The sequence below is a fragment of the Sarcophilus harrisii genome, chromosome 3 (assembly GCF_902635505.1).
Source record: "Sarcophilus harrisii chromosome 3, mSarHar1.11, whole genome shotgun sequence".
NCBI classification, from domain to species: Eukaryota; Metazoa; Chordata; class Mammalia; order Dasyuromorphia; family Dasyuridae; genus Sarcophilus; species Sarcophilus harrisii.
Genome location: NC_045428.1, coordinates 393971175 through 393990225, shown reverse-complemented (window position 1 = coordinate 393990225; position 19051 = coordinate 393971175). Strand labels below are relative to the sequence as shown.

At 34.2% G+C, this 19051-nt stretch overlaps 1 protein-coding gene across 10 annotated transcripts in view; it reads left to right on the top strand.

Moving 5' to 3' along the window:
- The window catches only part of OSBPL6 (oxysterol binding protein like 6), a 249239-nt gene that overhangs the window by 207219 nt on the left and 22969 nt on the right, over nt 1-19051 (top strand). For all 10 annotated transcript variants that reach the window (XM_031960403.1, XM_031960409.1, XM_031960408.1 and 7 more), the window contains 7 exons: nt 3751-3858; nt 5989-6126; nt 13504-13591; nt 14385-14638; nt 16191-16328; nt 16689-16752; nt 18943-19021. In XM_031960403.1, coding sequence (XP_031816263.1) covers nt 3751-3858; nt 5989-6126; nt 13504-13591; nt 14385-14638; nt 16191-16328; nt 16689-16752; nt 18943-19021 — 869 coding nt within the window. The remainder of the gene's footprint in view (nt 1-3750; nt 3859-5988; nt 6127-13503; nt 13592-14384; nt 14639-16190; nt 16329-16688; nt 16753-18942; nt 19022-19051) is intronic.

The window sequence follows — 19051 nt, the reverse complement described above, 5'->3', positions numbered from 1 at the left end:
AATGGAGAGGCAAACCAAACATAGTACTTTAAATGAATTTGTATTCATCAGCCCATTCTTTGATTGTAATGTACTTTTCATGATTTGAGCTGAAAAAAGGATTATTTCTTTGTAAATGGCATGCTATGGGATCAGATGATGCATCTAAGAATTATATATCTCTTGAAGCAATATTATTGGCCAAGACATCACCATAGTTTTGCTTACTTGCTAGTGTATTATATTACAATAGGCAGTCTCCTTTTTTTCCTCCATTTGCAACAGTATAATTCAACACCATACTTTTGGTGTCAGCTTCTCCATTACTCCATTCATTTATCAGACCCCATTTTCTTGCCTTTGATTTATTTTGAAAGCAATTCATTAAGGCACCAATTCTTTGAGAATACTAGTCTCTCAAATATTACAAAGGAAGAGGATAGAGTTGCAAAAAGTGAATCCTGGGAACTAGTAGTAAAGAGAAGAAATGTTAGTACAATCCTAGGCATTGTCTAAGCAAATAATAGTAACAGAATTTGTGCTGTTAAAATGAGGCTTACAGCATTTCATTTAGAACTTAATATCAATGAGTCTCATGACTGTGAGGTAAGTGATCAAGACAAAATAAGGCAACAAGCTAAGAATGACTCAGAATTAGGCTATTTGCATGCTGGGCTGTCTGCTATTGAGATTGCCCTACCTGTGACTGGATGTATTTCTGTGTTCTGTCCTATCTAAAACTAAGAGTTCTTCTACCACTGCATATATATTATCAATCATAATATGTTCCACATAGTTATTCCTTTCCAAAATCCAAGTCATTCACTACTGGAAGAGACCTTGAGAGATATTCACTTCTATATCCCAGGCAAGACCTTATTTAAACCCATGGGGGCAGATAAAGTATAACCCATTCTTTAATACTTTCAAAGAAGAGAATTCTGTAATTTCCTTTAACATTGGTATTTATTTTAAAATTCTCACTGTCAGGAAATTTTCCACATTTAATCTTAATCTATCATGCAGTTGCTATGCTAGCCATATTGTTTCAGTAGAGCTGGGGAACGACTGATTTATCCATTTGGATAAGAAGTGGCTAGAGACTGATTTTAATCACACAGTGGCTCAGTTCATAGTCACCTAACAGCAGTAATCACACATAATTTTTTTATGGGGGGATGGGAGGAAGGGAAGATGAGGTAGGGTGTGTGTGGGTGTGGTTTCCATTGGGAGGTTTTAGTGGGTTGCCTGCGTCACTGAGAAATTAAGTGACTTTTCAGTGATCACATAGCTGATATGTGTTAGAAGCATACTTAAGGAAGCAGATGACTGTATGTATATATAAATGTATGTAAACAATGTGTCTATATCTTTATCAGCTGTCTTTCTATGTATATGTTTCTGTAAACGTGTGAATATGTTTGTATAGTTAGTGGTTGCAAAGATCTTGATACACAGAACAACTTCAGTATATTCTAGACTATCACAGAGTAAGAACATTCAAGCTTATTCATAAACAATACAGAAGTTATGCATGGAGAATATGAGGAATATTTTAAAGTCACAGCTAACTGGGATAGCTTTTTAGGAAAAATGACCAAAGGCTCTTTAGAGAAATGTACAATTAAAATTATTCTGAAAATTTATTTTATATTGAATTAAAGAAAAACAGCAATTTTTTTTTTTTACTTTCCAAAGTTCTGAGAATATGAAAACTAGACACTTTTAAATTTTCTATATCCCTTTTAAATGCAGAAAATTAATCTAGTGGTTTATATTCTTATATCTTATCAAGCCACTTTATTTTCATCCAAGTTTTATCAGTTTTCTCAAAGTGGGGCACACACTTTCTCTGTCATATTTTTCTACGTGACTGAACCTTATGTTACCAATCTGGCCACTTAGAGCTTTGTGTCAACTCTTTCAATATTTCTAGGCAGCATTGTAATCAGGTAATGAGAATACAAGGTCTAATTAACTATCTTCTGATAGCAAATATGTGTGTAACTATATAAGTGCTGTTATAAAATGTTTGGAACCCTCTTTGGGGTCCACATTATAGAGCCATATTTATTATTAACTATGTCACAATGACGCTCCTCTGGGGCTCCTGGAATTCTAGTTCTAGTTAGGGTCCAAACTCCATGTAATAGCAGGTAGATTTACAAGGAAATTCCAAAGAACCCAAAGGTGCACATTGGAAGAAAAGCTGCATAGTGTAATATAGAAAGATATTTTCACTCAGATTATAAGCTCCTTGATGGCAGAGATTTCTTTGTTCCTTTGTAATAGTGTCTTTAGTACTTAAGCACAGTTTCCTGGCACATAATAAGCAGTTAATAAGTACTTGTCCTTCCCTTCCTTCCCTCCCTCCTTTTTTCCCTTTTCTTTACTTCTCTCCTCCCTCCCTCCCTCCCTCCCTCTCTCCTTTCCTTCCTTCCTTCCTCCTTCCTACCTCCTTCCCTGTTTCCCTCCTTCCTCCTTCCCTCCCTGTCTGCCTTCCTGTCTTCTTCCCTCCCTCTTTTCCTCCCTTCTTCTTCTCTTCCTTCTTTCTTTCCTTCCTTCCTTTCCTTCTTCCTTCCATAGATCTGTCTTTCTGTCTGTCTTTCAAGCCTGAGACATTTCCTAGATGTATGACCTTAGGGAAATGATTAACCTCTGTTTCCTTAACTGAGTAAAATAGGGGTAATAACCACACCTACTAAGCAAAGTTGTCATGAAGATTAATGAGATAATACTTATAAAGTGTTTAGCATAATACTTAGCACATAATATGCATAATATAAATAGTTATTTTCCTCCCCCATTTTCATCTTTCTTGAGAAAATGGAAACCTGGTTTCTACACTTTGGTTTACACTGACCATCTGTATGACCTCAGGCAAATCACTTAATATCTAGACTCCATTTTCTTAATTCGTAAAATGAGAGTAGTTTAAATGATCTCTAAGGTCCCTTTTGGTTTATTATTTGAACTAATTTGAGATTATGGCAACTGAGATTTTTATGTTATAATTTTTGTAGCAGCTGCTTACATTTTAGTGTTCAATAAGAATGTCTGAATGTTGATCTGCTATTATCGGTATATTTACAATAAGTAGCTTATAACTTGCAGACCAACCTTCAATGATTTCATGACCACACATATTCCAAAGGAATATTTAGAGCTCCAGCATTTCATGTTACTGAAACATTGCCCATCTCATTAAAATAGGCTGAAATTCACTTCAGTAAATGGAGGCATTTTCTTTATTCATTTCATTCCAAAGTCAATTTCATGATGTTCATTTTTCACTCAAATAATTTCTGAATTTTGGAAAATGGCACAGAAATGGAAGGAACCAACTTTCACTGCCAGTAGATCATTCTAATGTTCTTCATTCATGAAAGAGGCTGGAAAAGAATAATATATATGTAGTGGTAGCACAGGCCTAAAAATAGTGGACCTAGATCTTCTGGTGAAAAGGAACTAAATGGGTCATTCTTTAGTTACAGGAATTCTTTCTGGTGGTAAAGTAAAATTTACTGAATAGCACTAAATACTAAACAGTAGATTTCCTCATATCATGTAAGAATGACTGTGTCTTTGCTAGGCCATTTATTACCTTCTCACCACTAGGCTTGGGCCTAGCATGCTTTTGAGAAAAGAATGTGATATAATTTGCTGCCCTTGCTTTTTTGAGAAGCTAATCTGTGCCACATTTGTGTGTCTGTTCCATTGTGTGCCTGTTTATTAATTTGAAATTATATGTATAATCTTTGTTGTTTTAAGGCACTTAACCAGAATGCTGAGCTACGGAGTCGCTTAAACCGGATACATTCAGAGTCTATTATTTGTGATCAGGTTGTCAGTGTAAATATTATTCCTAGCCCTGATGAGGTAAGACTTTGTTCTTTGATGGATTTATATCATATTTAGAACATTGAGATTCATAGCTAATTTTTTTCTTTTTTTTTAATAGTTCTCTTACTGTTAACAAAATATGATTTATCTGAATATTTGTGCAGCAGACAATTTTGTTTTCTTCAAAGTGAAAGAACAATCTCCATATTTAACATCTTATATAGCCTTTGTCTTTTTTGTCTAAGCCTCCTTTATTGATGTTTGGATACTATAATGAACATTTTTGTCTCTATTTCTGTCCCAAATTGTGAACTTTTTTTTGTAGCTGTTACAATAACCCTTTGTTTAAAGTATTCATCAGGCATTTTTAGTTTAGTTTTTTAGTTTTAATTTAATTGAAGATTCGAATTAAATTTCCATAATCATAGTGCCTTAAGCGCTTTCTTGGTCTACTTTGTGATGGCATGAAATGAAGACAATATAAGCTAGGAGAATATTTAACACCAATCTAAAACTGCTATTTCTAACCACATTTTCTGTAATTTCATATCCATAATGTGCATTGCATGATTTTTCTTCCCCAAAAATAAAGAAAAGAAAGAAAATAAAAGCCTTGTGTGTGCGATCATAAGGAAATTGTTTCAATTAATTCAAAGATCTTCATTTACCTTTCTAGAAAGCTGAGAACATAGAGATAAGTGCTTTACCAACTAGTTGCTTAACAAGTATTGCTTAACAAGTACTTCCAAATAATTGCTTAACAAGTAAAGCTTTCTTCTTTTTTTGTGGTCCATTGTTTTCTCAGACCACTGGCCTGCAGATTTTTTTATCCTATGTCTCCTCCTGTGCCTTATTATTGTATCATGTCCTATCTGCCAACAATCTTTGCATTTGGGTAATTTGACTTTATTATTCTACAATGTGGAGAGGCCAGCAGCATGGCAGAATATATAGCAGGTTTAGAAGCTTAGCCCAACCCCTCACACGTACTGTCTGTGGGATCCTGGGTAAGTCATTTAATCTTGAGCCAGGCAGTTCTTTAAATCATATAGCAAGTGCACTAAGAGTTTCCTAAGTCACTGAAATCATAAGTCTAGTCTGAAAAAAATGAATATGCTTAATTAGAATTTTCTTATAATTTATTGATGCATCACATTGTAATTTTTTATGATCAATCAAATATGAATAATTTCCTATAAAATAATTTAGCTTTGAGTAAATGGGGAAAAAAAACTTGAAGTGAATTATTTGATGTCTTTTTTAGATAGTATCTGAGTAAAAATATGTGTCAATCTAAGCATATCCCTTCATCAATCTTAAAATTTTATTAAGATTAAATTTATTTTTAATCATGTCCTAGTAGTTTTCATTAACTTAGCAGGCATAATTTCAGTGGTGACAGAACTAAGCCTTAGAATTTGAGGGTTTTTTCTTGTGCAAACAGCTTTCATCTGCTCCTGTAACGAAATTTTATTCTCATTTTATTTAGTTTGCTCGAAGTTGAAACTCAGTTCACTCCCCACCTGTTTTCCAAATACTTTTGAATTCTTGAGGTTAAATGATAGAAATCTTTTCAGTGTTATTTGTAAAACATAGTACCTTAGCAAGAAAGACTAGCATAGCTCTGCTTTAACACTCTGTCAAGTTACATTTTCATTCTTCAAGGATCTGTGATTTCACAGGTTCATGTACTCCACCCACTGATATAGACTATAAGCCTTCTAAGCTTTAGTAGATTTATTTATGACTTTCTGAGGTCAAAAATATTCTTTGGACTAGTGTCTAGTCTTCTGATAAAAGCTTTTCTGTATTTGACAAGGCTGAAATTTGAATAGCACTATGGGATTTAAAGACCTAGGAAATTATCTATCCAGCTACCTCTCTTCTCTCAGTAAACTCTAGAATGGTTAAGATAGCCTGCCAAAGGCCACAGATATAATAAGTTGAAGAGTTAGGATTGAGACCCCAGCATCTGAGTGCGTTTGTCTGGACATCTCCCGTTCCCGGGCGACAATCATAGAAGCCGTTGTCATATAGGATTTTTTTTTCTTTAGAAACATGTGGTCAGTTATTCTCTGTGCTTCAGACTAGCTCCTACCTGTGTGAAATGTTGTTGCAACATTGAAATACTGTAACAGATGACTCTGGCATTTTGTTACTTTGTAGCCTGGGGAGCAAATCCATGTCAGTCTCCCCCTGTCGCAGCAAGCTGCTAATGAGAGCCGGCTTTCTATGTCTGAATCTGTCTCGGAATTCTTTGATGCTCAGGAGGTGCTCCTCTCAGCTAGCTCGTCAGAAAACGAGGTAAGTGATGAGGCTGTTCCCTTTTTGTAATCTTTCCTACCAGTGGTTACTAACTTGAGTTGGAGGAGAAAAAACCCAAATATGGAGATTTGCCCCCCTCAAATTAGAGAGGACATCTTCAAGAGAGAATCCCAAAATGCCCCTCAAAGAACAAGATTAACCTTTGTTTTCTAGCCTTATGATCCATTCACTTCTCCCACTGAAGGTCATCCTTCCATGTGTTATTTGAGGGGGTAGGTGAGGGAGAGGCAGAGACACACGCAGAGAGAGACACAGATACAGAGAAAGAGACAGAAAGAGGGAGGGAGAGACAGAGAAAGGGGGAGCAAGGAAGGAAGGAAGGAAAGAAGGAAGACTCTTTTAATATTATTTCATCAGAACTACTTTTTGGCCTTTCTTTTCTCTTTTTTCCTCCAGTCTCATAAAACCAGGCTGCCCTCCTCTTGACAAAGCTAAACCTTTTGCTTACCCTCAATCCCTTTCCCTCCCAGCTTCCTTGTGACCTTATTACATCCATCATTCCCTCTCTGCCTCTTTCATCTTCAGTCTGTTCCACACCATTACCTCCTTGCCCTCTGTCAACAAACACCCTCAGGTCTCCCCCATCCTAAAATAAACTGCGCTTAACCGTATTCTCTTCTCAAGCTGCCTTCATATGTCTCAGGCTCTGACTACAGTGATCCTGACCTTTTCATTCTCTGTAACCCCCATAGCCAATTAGTTGGTAATACTGTTTGGTTTTACCTCTTAATATCATGGATGCCTCCTTATCTCTACCATAATAGTACAGATCCTCATCATCTCTCAATTAGACTCTCACATTCTCCCTTGTGTCATACTTATTTTTTTTCCCTTTCTTATTTTCCTTTTTAGATTTTAAGGTCCTTAACTGCTAATGCAGAAATATGTTTTGCTTGACTGTACATGTTTATAATGGGTTTGTGTTTTGTTTGTGCTGTCTTAATGCACAGGAGGGGATGGGAGGAAAAGAATTTAGAGTTGAAAATAAAAGTAAATTTAAAAAAAAAAAAAAGGTTTGAAGATTCTTGAGATCCAGGGCTATATTATTCTTCATTTTTATCATTTTTATATCTACAGCATCTCACATATAGTAGGATCATTAGTACCATATATCTCAAGCTGAAAGGCATCTCTAGATAGAATCTCATCCAATTCCCTGATTTCAAGATAGACCTAGAGAATTTAAGTAACTTGCCTAAGGTTTTACTAACATAGAACAGGATTTAAAACCACATCTGACTCCACAGTTAAATATTCTTTTCATTGAATTTGTGTTTGTTGAATCAATTCCATTTCTATGGTAGTTCTATGCTTGTCTCTGTATTATGAGTCCTATGATGCTTCCTTGCCTTTCCCTGGGATGTTGGGGGTCAAGTTAAGCATATTTTATTTTACTCGTTTGGTTGTTTCTGAGTACCCCACTGAACTTAGCAGTTGGTTCAACCAAGTAAATTAGTGAAGTATTAGAAAAAAACATCTCCATAGAGATTAGATCACTTCCTAAATTCCATCAAATTGATCCTAAATATGCTTTTTCCTGGCACTTTATTATGGCTTTAGTATATTTCTCACCTCAAATGGGTTGCTGGTGAACAGCTAGAACACATGAGGCCATACTTCACCCTGTGCCCACATTATGTATTAGCATAGTCTGCTGACAGAAGATTGTGATATTTGGCATCCATTTTGCATGGTTGAATAATGTAAGATAGGTTGGGTTTGGGGGTTTTATTTTTTATTTTTTTGCTTTAAAACCACCACCCACCACCAGATGGTAAACCAAATCATTCTTTATGCTGAGTAGTTATGGCTAGTTCTTAGAAATTCATCACATTTCAGCATTAAGTAGGTGGTGGAGGTTCTCTAGTGAAATAATTTTGAGTTTCTTTAAAATGAGCCAAATTCTTTCCCATGGTTTTGAGTGACACTTAGTGTTTGGAACTTTATAATTCTTTTTTTCTTTGTATAATAACATAAAATAAATTGTTCACTAAATAAAATATTCATGTCTATCTACATTGTTGAATAGAAGAAAGGTATAGATGAAACTACAAATATCTATATGGAGAGCTTGCTGTTCTTTTTAAATTATTTGATAAATTCAACATATAACTTTCAAAGCTGTTCTACTTACCTGTGAATCCTTCAGTCAACCTACAAACCGGTATTTATTAAGCACCTATATTTATTAGGCATTTGGGGCCTAGGCACTAAGGATTCAAATACAAAAAATAAAACTATCTCAACGAACTTACATTCCTTTTGATCTTCTTTATTGGGGGAGAAGGTGGCAAGAGAACCAAGGACCTTATTCCTGAACCTTTCTCTTTCTTGCCTCCACTCCCCTCTTGGGAAAAGAAAAAAAAAAACATTTTAACAAATATTCATAGTGAAGCAAACCAATTTCCCACATTGACTATGTGAAAAGATATGTTTTATTTTGCATCTTAAGGCTGTCACTTCTCTATGAGAGAATAAGTACCCTGTTTCATCATTGCTACTCTGGAATTGTAATCAATCATGTCATAGTTTGCCATTTCATTGATCAATTTTTTTTCAAGTCTTAAAGTTGTTTTTCCTTTCAAAAATGTTATTAGTGTATAAATTGTGATCGTCATTCATGTAACTTCACCTTGTATTAGTTCATACAAGATTCCTGAGGCACCTCTCCTTTCATCATTTCTTATGCCACAGTAATTTCCGATTATTTTCACATACCATATTTTGTTAACCTGTTCTTCAATTAATGTCCAGTATCTTAGTTTCCACTTCCTTGTCATTACAAAAAAAGAGCTGCTATAAATGTTTGCAGGTTCATTCTCATTCATATGAATAGAAAACTTTACACTTTCTTAAAATAATTGTTTTTGTTTGTCTCACATAATCCAATTAAACTCATTTCTGTATAGGCAGGTAGATGGGGTGGACTACTATATTAGCCAAATTACAATGTATTATCACTCTATGTGTAAGTATTTACTTTGTGTTAAGCACTGTGTTAAATGCTATGAAGGAATACACATTGAAATAGAAAGAAAAATTGTTCCTACCCCCACAGAGCTTATATCCTAACAGAGGAAGACAATCATAAAAGAAACTAAAGAAGTAGGGTTGGAGCATGGACAGAGGAAAAGGGGAATGGAAAAAAAGCTATGCAAAGAGTAGTGGAAAATGTTAGAAAAAGTCCAGCGTGTAACCTGAAAAGGGAGACAAGTTGGTCTGACTATTCTCCTTAATGGATAGCTCCATTGAGAGGCTACAATGGGTACTTAGATTAGGCCCCAAGATGAAGAGCTGGGGGAAGTAGAGAGCAACCTGGAGAAAAAGGAGAATTTATTCTAACGTCTGTATCTACCCTAGTGCCTAGCATAGTAGGCTACACATAGCATATGCTTGAGTGAGGGAATGAATAAATGTTGACATTTAAGATTATAAAACTTCATGTTCTTTGTTCATAAGTAGAAAATACAATGTTTTCTTGATGTAATTTTCATTGTTCCTCCTACTCATTTCAACTAAACTTGTCTCTGTGCCCTTGGAATTTCCTGTTACTCATTACAGAGCCCTTAAGATATGTTTAGTGACAAGTGGGATAAGCCTGAAACAAATGTCTTAAGCATACTGATTTGTTTTTTGATTCAAGATGATATGGATTTATGTATATTATATGGACCTATCTATATCTGATTTTTATCACCAATTACTGTTGCTGTTGCTACTTTTGTAATAAGCAACCGTGGCCACAAAGGTTGGGTGCTTATTGAATTTACGTATTTTCATATTTTGTGTGTAATATTCCGTGGTTCTCTTATTTAGGAAAGACATTTTTCTGAAATTCCTATAAATCCCACACATTTATACAGAGCAGGATTTTTTCTGAAGGCACATAGATAATTAGATGAGACACAATCGCTTCCTTTTTCTTTCTTTCTTAAATTGAATATGATAACATCTATATCTATCTGACATGTAGTCAAAGAATGGTTAGAAAATAACTGGCCTAACTTCCAAGGCCAGGAAACTGAGACCTAGAAATTCAATTGTGACCAAATTCACATGGAGTTAGTGATATTTAAATGTAAACATACAATATTACTTTTTTTTTTTTCATTTTAGGCTATCTGTAATAAAGCATTTTCCCCCCAAATAGGTTAAAAATTTTTGTAGTTTCAAGACATTTTACTTCTTTCATTGATTCCTATATACTGATGTCCATATATATTTAGGAAAATGAGACCCTTATATCTTTTTTTTAATTATTCACATTTTCTATTTTTACATACTTTCTTTCCCAATGCTATCCCTTCTACCTCCCTTAAGCAGAGAGCTGTCCCTGTAGCAAAAAAGAAAAGTATAAAAAAGTTCAAGAAAGGTAATTGATGCATAGTCTTAAAAAGAATGAAATAAATGATACTTGTGTCCAAGCTATCCTCTGTAATATTGCTGGCAAATATGCCTTGATTTTAGGATGGACTCTGAGAGTAATTAAAAATTGAAGAGAAGCAGAGGTCATTGTCATTAATTTCCCAGAGGGTGACAATAGATGCTCAACATAAACATATATGCATTCTGGTTTTGCTTTGAGCAGGCTTCTGTCTCCAACTCTAGCTATATAGAGATTAACTGATTGCAAAGACATGTCTTGGAATGGAATAATTTATTAGTTGCACTTAACACTCAAACCTATAAGATAGTTGTTCATTTGACTTTGGTTTTATTGGCTAATGGGGCAATACAATTCTACCCCCTCGTGATCTAAGGAAGAAAAAAAGTCTGAATAAGGAGATTCTTTACTAACTAATTACAACTACTAACTAACTAACTTATGAACGGCTTACTAAGCTGTTTGCCATCTCCTGAAATAGCTGCCTATGGGGAAAAAAAAAAGGCAAGCCATCAGAAACCAGTGATGAAAAAAATGACTTGTTTTGTCAAGGATGAGATTGGTCCTAGGAAATAGTTTAAGAGTTTAAATGATTTCTAAATATTCTTTCATCAATAATACATTTATTTTTTTCTTTTGTTTTGCCTCATGAAATAATTTTCTTTTTCTTTCCCTTATGTTAAAAATGTGATTAATTTATTCATTGTCTTTTCTTGTTGACTGTTTATGACTTTCTATATCCTAGCAGAGAAAGATTAATTGAAATAATATTTATGAGGCATTTAGTATGGTGCCTGACAGGTACTATTTAAATGGTTATCCTCTTTTCCCTTCTTGGCTATTAAGTGCTTGCTAGAAGGCTCTGACTTTCTTCCCTATTGATTTATTTGCCAAAACCTTAGGTCTTTTTAAGAAACATCCGATTTTCTTGGAGCATGGAGTCTCAACAAGTCAATTCAATGCACTCTACATATATTATGTTTGCTAAGTGCCTAGCACTGTGCTAGGTGCTGGAAATATAAAGAACAAAAATGACATAGTCTGTACCAGCAGAGAGCTTTCAGGCTATCTTGGGAGACATCATGTATTATATGTAAACATCTGTGTATGCATGTCCACATGCATATAAACAATTATATATGTATGTCTATGTATATCTGCATACAAAAAATACATCTGCAAATATATATGAATAAATAGAAGATCAATACAATGTAAGCACTAACATTTTGGGAGATTAGGAAAACCTTCATATAGTTGTCAGACTGAGTGAGCTTTGTTAAATGGTAGAGAAGAACTGCTACTACTTGCTAGGCATAGGAGACAGCCAGATGAGAAATGAAGCATCACATATTCAAGAACAGCACATAGTTCCCAATTGCTAAAACAAGGAGTATGCACAATGGAGTAATGAATAAGAAGCCTGATCCATACAGTAAGAACTTGAAAGTCCAAACAAAGGAGTTTATATTTAATCCTGGAGATAACCTATATGGCTACTTACTGCCTAGAGGAATGACATAGTATTTTAGGAAAGATGTATTTTTGGGGGAGGGGGGGTTACTTTGGCAGGTGTTTAGAAAATGTATTAGAGAGGGGAGAAACTTGAATCAGAGAGACTGTATCGAAGACTATGGCAATGCAGGCAAGATGTGTTGAGGACCTAAATTAGGGTAGTTGTGAGTCAAGAAAGGAGATGGGTATGAAAGATATTGTGGAGATAAAACTGTAAAGACTTAGCAAATGGTCAGATATATGGGTAGCAGAGAAGGATGAGTGTAGGATTACTCCAAAATTATAAACCTGGGTAATGTAGGTGATGGTGCCTTTGAAAGAGAAGTTAGGAGGAGAGAATAAATAAAAAAGAAATAGTAAAAAAAGAAAAAATTCTTTTTTGGACAGGTTAAATTTGTGATACGACATTTAGTAAAGTTATCTAGCAGATAGTTTGAGGTATTTATGTGGAATTCAGTAAAGAAATGAGGGGTACAAAAGTAGAGGATTGGGGGGGGTCTGTGTTGGGGATAATCTGCATAGATGATAACTGAAAATATGAAAGCGGATGAGATAAATGAATCAGATAGAAAGAGAGGAAGGAGATGAGGGCCAAGATCAGATTGTTGTTGTATACCTAGGACATGATTCCATAAGATCAGTTAGAAAAGTAGGAAAAAAACTAAAAGAACAATATCATAAGTCTCTAAGAAGAACAGGGTCAAATACTGGAAAAGTTAAGAAGAATGAAGACTGGGAAGAGGCAACTGATTTAACAATAATAAAGAGAACATTAGTGACTTTGGAAAGAGCAGTTTGAACCAAATGATAGAACTTAATTATAAGAAATTGAGAAGTGAATTGGAAATATATAAAAGTGGAAACAATAGAGGCAGCTTTTTCTATGAGATTGACTATAAATGGGAGAAAAAAACAGAAGTCCATATCATAAGTGGATAGGTTGTCAAGTGAGGGTCTTTTTTATAAGAATGAGGAAGATCTAAGACATTTTTGTATATAACCAAAAAAAAAAAAATGGACCAATAAAGACCGATCAGAACTTATGAAGGGCAAGCTCCAGAAAGAGAAAGTAAAGAATGGGGATCAAGGACACAAACAGCAATTGGGGAATATGGTATTAAGAAGATTTAAAGATCAGAGTTTGGGAGAAAAGGCAGCTTGTGATAGATGGCCTCAGTTTTATCTATCTTGCCATTGTCAATGTTTTTCTGGTTATATCCTTGAAAAGAGAAGGAAAGATTGACTTACCTACATTTCCCTTAAGAATAATATTATAAATTATATAATAATAATAATAATAATAATAATATAATAATAATAAAATAAATAAATTATAAAATGCCTGGATTCTGTCGGCCATGTATATCCATCTTCCAAATGTTTTGACTTTTAAAAAAGTTCTTTTTAAAGGTTTAATTATTTCCACTTTCTGAATTCCATATCCTTTTCTTTCTTAGGCTTCAGATGATGAGTCTTACATCAGTGATGTGAGTGATAATATATCTGAGGACAATACCAGTGTGGCAGACAATATTTCCCGTCAAAGTATGTAGTGTTGTGAACTTCAGATTTATATAACCTACACACTTGCCTTTACTACTAAAATGACTTTTCCAACTGTATAAATATTGTTCTTAATTATCTTTTTAGAACTGATTCCTCATTGATTTCTAATTTTTATATTCTGTTTATGTAGCTGGTCCAAACAGTAAACTGCTTATTACTGAACCACAGAATTTTAAATTTGGAAGACAACTCAGTAGCCCTAAAAAAGAATCTTTACCACAACTTATCTGATAAAGAGTCCATATTACTTCTTCCTGTGGACCTCCAATAAGATAAAACCTAACCTTTGGATAGCTTTAATTGTTAAAAAGTTTTCTTCAAGGTTAAATTTGTGTTTTTGAAACTCCTGGTCTTGCCATCTCTGGTATCAGATTGCAAGCCAATTTAATCCTTCTCTTCAGATTTTCATAAAGTTACTTAGAATACTTTTATTGTAAAAAGTATTCAATGACTAAATATGGCATAGTTCTGGTTCTTTATCCTACACACTTATTTGCTTCTTGAAAGCATGCTTTAATGTTATTTGCATATATTTAGCACCTGGTAATAAATTACATTCCCATGATTGTTTGTGCATTAATGAATAGCCATGTGTTGATATAATGCAGTTTACTTAAATGTATTTAAGAAAGTACATGATAATGAAGGCTTAGTAAATATGGTCTATGCATAATTTGTTTTTTTAAACATGACTTATCTAGCCTGTCTTTGAAAAAAGAATAAGAACAAAATATCTCCCAGTTTGTAATTCTTGTCTCTCTTTCTCTTCCAGTCCTAAATGGAGAGCTTACGGGAGGCGCATTTCGAAATGGACGGCGAACTTGCCTCCCAGCTCCATGTCCTGATACTAGCAACATTAATCTGTGGAATATTTTAAGAAACAACATTGGTAAAGATCTATCTAAAGTCTCTATGCCTGTGGAATTAAATGAGCCCCTCAACACTCTGCAGCATCTCTGTGAAGAAATTGAATACAGTGAGCTCTTAGACAAGGCTTCAGAAACTGATGACCCATATGAGCGCATGGTAATGTTTGGTGCCACAAGGCAGTATCCCTCACAAAACAAACAAACAAAAAACAAAAACCTAACTTCAGAATAGAGCTCAACTAGACCAGAATACTTAGTCTTTTTTTTCTTCCATATATACAAATAATTTAATGAATTAACAGATAATCATTTTAACAATTTTATAGAATTTGCATAAACTGTGTATTACATCTTAAGACACAGTAAATATATGGCATACAAAGTTAGAACAAGGACCTGTCTGATCATGATTAGAGTAGTACAAAAGACAGTTCTCGGCATAGTTATAGTATAAAATTGTTTAAGGAATGAGGAAACTGAGAAGTAACATATGAATGACAGAAATGACCAGAAGGAAACATTTAAGTAGGTTAGGTGGTATTTTAGAAGAAATAACTACCCTACAAAGAGAATGTCAATGGAAAATGTATTTTTGAAAGAAAGGAATTGTTAAATATAAAGTCAATGCTTTTTGTAAATTATTTTTCCTATAACTGGAGCTTTTTAGAGGTTTATAAATTATAAAATGGTAAAAGGGAAAAGGGTTTAGATCAGAATACTTAATCTTATTGGCTGTGTTTGTTTTTTAAAATCATCAGCACCTAGACATTCAGGTGATGCAATGGAAGAGAGTATGGTATGTGGAGTTGGGAAGACCTGAATAGAAAATGCTTGAGTAGTTGGCTAGCTTTGTTATTTACCCCTTTTCTCAGCTTCAGTTCCTTCTCTGTAAAATGGGGATAATAACAACACCTACCAAACAGAACTGTTGTGAGGATCAACTTAGATAATTTGTAAACTTTAATATATAAGATAAATACTAACTTATGATCATCATCATCATAATCATCAATATTGTGATTATTAGTAGTATAAGTCTGCTTCTCTTTAGATGTAGATGTGCTCCTATGATGTTAGAGATCACGGCCTTCTAGTAAAAGGAGGCCAAATGCACCTAAGGGCTTCTCTAATTCCTGAGTAAATTAAGGCCATCTCCTTTTGAAAAGGGATTCACTCTATCTAAATTTTGCCCTAGCTTAGAAGTTTCCACAATTTAGTATATGAAGTAATTGTATCCTATACGGTTTTAAGACATGCCCAGCCAGCCACCCTTTCTGTCTGCTTCTCCTGAAAAGCTATTGGCCCGTACCACAAGGAATTCAGGCCTTTGGCTGGGTAAGCAATTCATTTCCTTTTTTGGCCTGGGCTTCAGCCCTGTCTATAGATGAAAACAATTCCTTCATCTGTTTAAGATTACTCCCAGCCAAATACCCTTCTCACCTGGGCATAATGCTGTGTTCAAGGGCTCTTGGTCATTCAGTTCTGAGGCACTTTTCAAAATGTCCCAGGCATTTTCTTGTCTTGCCTAAAGTTTTAGGCTTTTTTTTTTCTTTTAAAGATTTATTTTTAAAATTTATTTATTTCTCATGTAAGAAGACTCTGTAAACAGATAACAGGAAAACAAAATAAAATGAGATATTTTGCATGACATTTAGAGATGAGAACTATACATCTCCTACATTATTTTTCTTTCTCAACTGTTTTAACAGGTTCTCATTGCTGCATTTGCAGTTTCAGGATATTGTTCTACCTACTTCAGAGCAGGAAGTAAGCCATTCAACCCTGTGCTTGGTGAGACGTATGAGTGCATTCGAGAAGACAAGGGATTCCGTTTTTTCTCAGAGCAGGTAAATCTACTTCTAACCAAATTCTTTTCTGAACTGGTAGGTAAATCTATCATGGAATAGAAGTCCTTTCACCAGAAATTCACTGTAATGAAGGAAAATTTTCTCCCAAATTAAAGTACATTTAAATGTTGCTTATAAAACATTTAATGTTGCTAGAACTATTGTGGGCAAATCTCCATTAATTCAGAGAGGCATTTTATGATTGTTTCATTAAAATATAGCTGAGCTGAATATCTCTTATCCCACTGGGGAAAATGTCATTTAAAAAGAATGTTCATATTACATATAATGCAGCAAAGAGGGCATTTTTGTCTTGATTTCTAGACACTCTGTTTTTCTTTTTCTTTTTTTTTTAACCAGGTTAGCCACCATCCACCCATTTCTGCCTGTCATTGTGAATCAAAGAATTTTGTGTTTTGGCAAGGTTCGTACTTTTTTTTTTTTTTTTTTTATAACTTAAAGGTCACATTGATGAGCAATTGAAAAAGTTTCTCATTTCCAAATGTACTCTGTAGAGTTCCAACTCATGATCTCAGAGGATGTTACTAATTGTTGTTGAGTTCAGTTTTAAATAATTGAATTTTCAACTTTAAATTGGGAAAAAATTCAGGCTAGCAGGCAGCTGTACAAGTTGAGGCATCACTATTGATTCTTTGACTTATATCCCTAGGGCTCACATCCTTAAAAGGAGGACCATTCAGTCCACTGCTCTTCTCTTATTTTTTGAGAATACTGAAGATTAATGATAAAATGTCCACAAAGTTTTTGTAATCTTAAAGGAAAAGAAAACATCCTTTCTAAATACTGTTTTACTTGTCTGCATAAACATTATGATTATATTATTTAGCATTTGTAAGGACAATTTAAATTTATCTGTGAAGTCACTTTCATCAAACAGCAAACAAATGTTCTTTAATTACCTACTTTTTAAAGTGCTCAAGAGAACATAAAAAGTCCAAATAAAAGATGTATAATCCCTGCCTTCAGGGTATCTACAGTGGAGTTGAAATGAATCGAACATACTTAGACAACTGTAATATAAAATAATAGGTTACAAATTGAAGAGAAGGAAGGACATAAGCATTTATCTATTGCCTACATGTGCCAGGCACTAGGCTAACCCCTTTATATACTGTATCTCATTTTATTCTCATAACAATCCTGAGAGCTGCTGCTATTATTCTATCCTTTTTACAGTTGAGGACACTGAGGTAGACAAAAGGTTTAAGTGAGTTGTCCAGAGTTACATGGCTAGTAAGTATCTGAGGTTAGGTTTGAACTCGGTGTTCTTTCTGACATCAGGCTCTGTATTCTATCCACTGTACCACCTGGTTGCCTAGAAAGCTAGAAATAAAGTGTCAAAACTTTGCGATCACTGATCCATTTGAATTAATCTAGATCTAGTTAACATGTTTCAGCCAGAACTATAAAATCTATAGAAATCCCTGTGAAGACAATATGTAAATTAGGCCAGTACCTGTGAATAGAGCCATTTGCATAATATATAATTTACAATATCCTTAAGGATAATGCTTTGCTCATTTAAACTACCCAAATCTGAAGCATTTTCAAACACAGAGATTTTAGTGCAGAAAAAATAAAATCTTACTTCAAAATAAATTTTCAACAAAGAAAATAAAGCAGTGAGTCCTGTATGAAAGAGAATGAAATATACTTGTCTTCCTCTTAGATCAGTGGGGTGCCTGAAGGGCTGTGTTACTTAACTTTGTTTGGAAGGGGGTTGTTATAAGGGATGGTTCAGTGGAGGGGAGCTCTGGAGAAGGAGAAGGAGAGTATATCTATAGATAAAAATAGAAAAAGAGGAGCAGGAGGAAAAAGAAAAAGACAGAAACTATATGTATGTGTTTTATTTAAATGACTGTAATAATAGAAATACAGGGCATCAGCAAAATGTTTTTCAAAGAGAGTATTTGCCATTCAACAAAGATCCTGAAGTTCTGTGATTAAAAACCTAATGTCTCATTATTTTATCTGAATAGAAGAGAGAAATAATTACCAAAAGAGTATAACCCATTTCCTAAGAGCAAAGAAATCATCATCCAGATATTTACCTGCACTTAATTTGTTAAGATATATCTGATTCCATTTCTTCATTGTAATCTCAGATTTTATGTTCTCACCTTCATTCATAAATATGAATGATAATACATGGCATTACAATATTATGAACTTTTTAACAATATAATTAATATATGGCATATTCATTCTTTCCATCTTATAGTTATTATATATGCCACTGCCTTGTTCAAAGCATTTGATATTTGCTTTAAACTGTTCATAATCTGTAGCTTTATTTCATTTTTTTAGTTGGGAAGAAATATGAAACATCCATTGTAGAGAGATGTCATTTATATTTTTTAGAGTCATATCTGATCTCTTCATGCTCAAGTAATCTTTAGGAGACTTGTGTTACCTTAATCTCTGATATCTTTTGACTTATCAAAAGTAACTTTTTCATTGTTTTCTAACTTGATATCTACTTTTGTGGGATCTCCATTATATATTTAACCACATAGAATAGCTAGAGAATCAGTTCGTGAAATAGGAATCTTATTTTTTTTTTTTTTTTTTTGTCTCCCACCTTTTCTTTCAGATATAAGATGGAAAAACAAGTTCTGGGGGAAATCCATGGAAATCCTACCTGTGGGAACATTGAATGTGACACTTCCAAAGTAGGTTGCCCTTTTTCTTTTTACTCACTT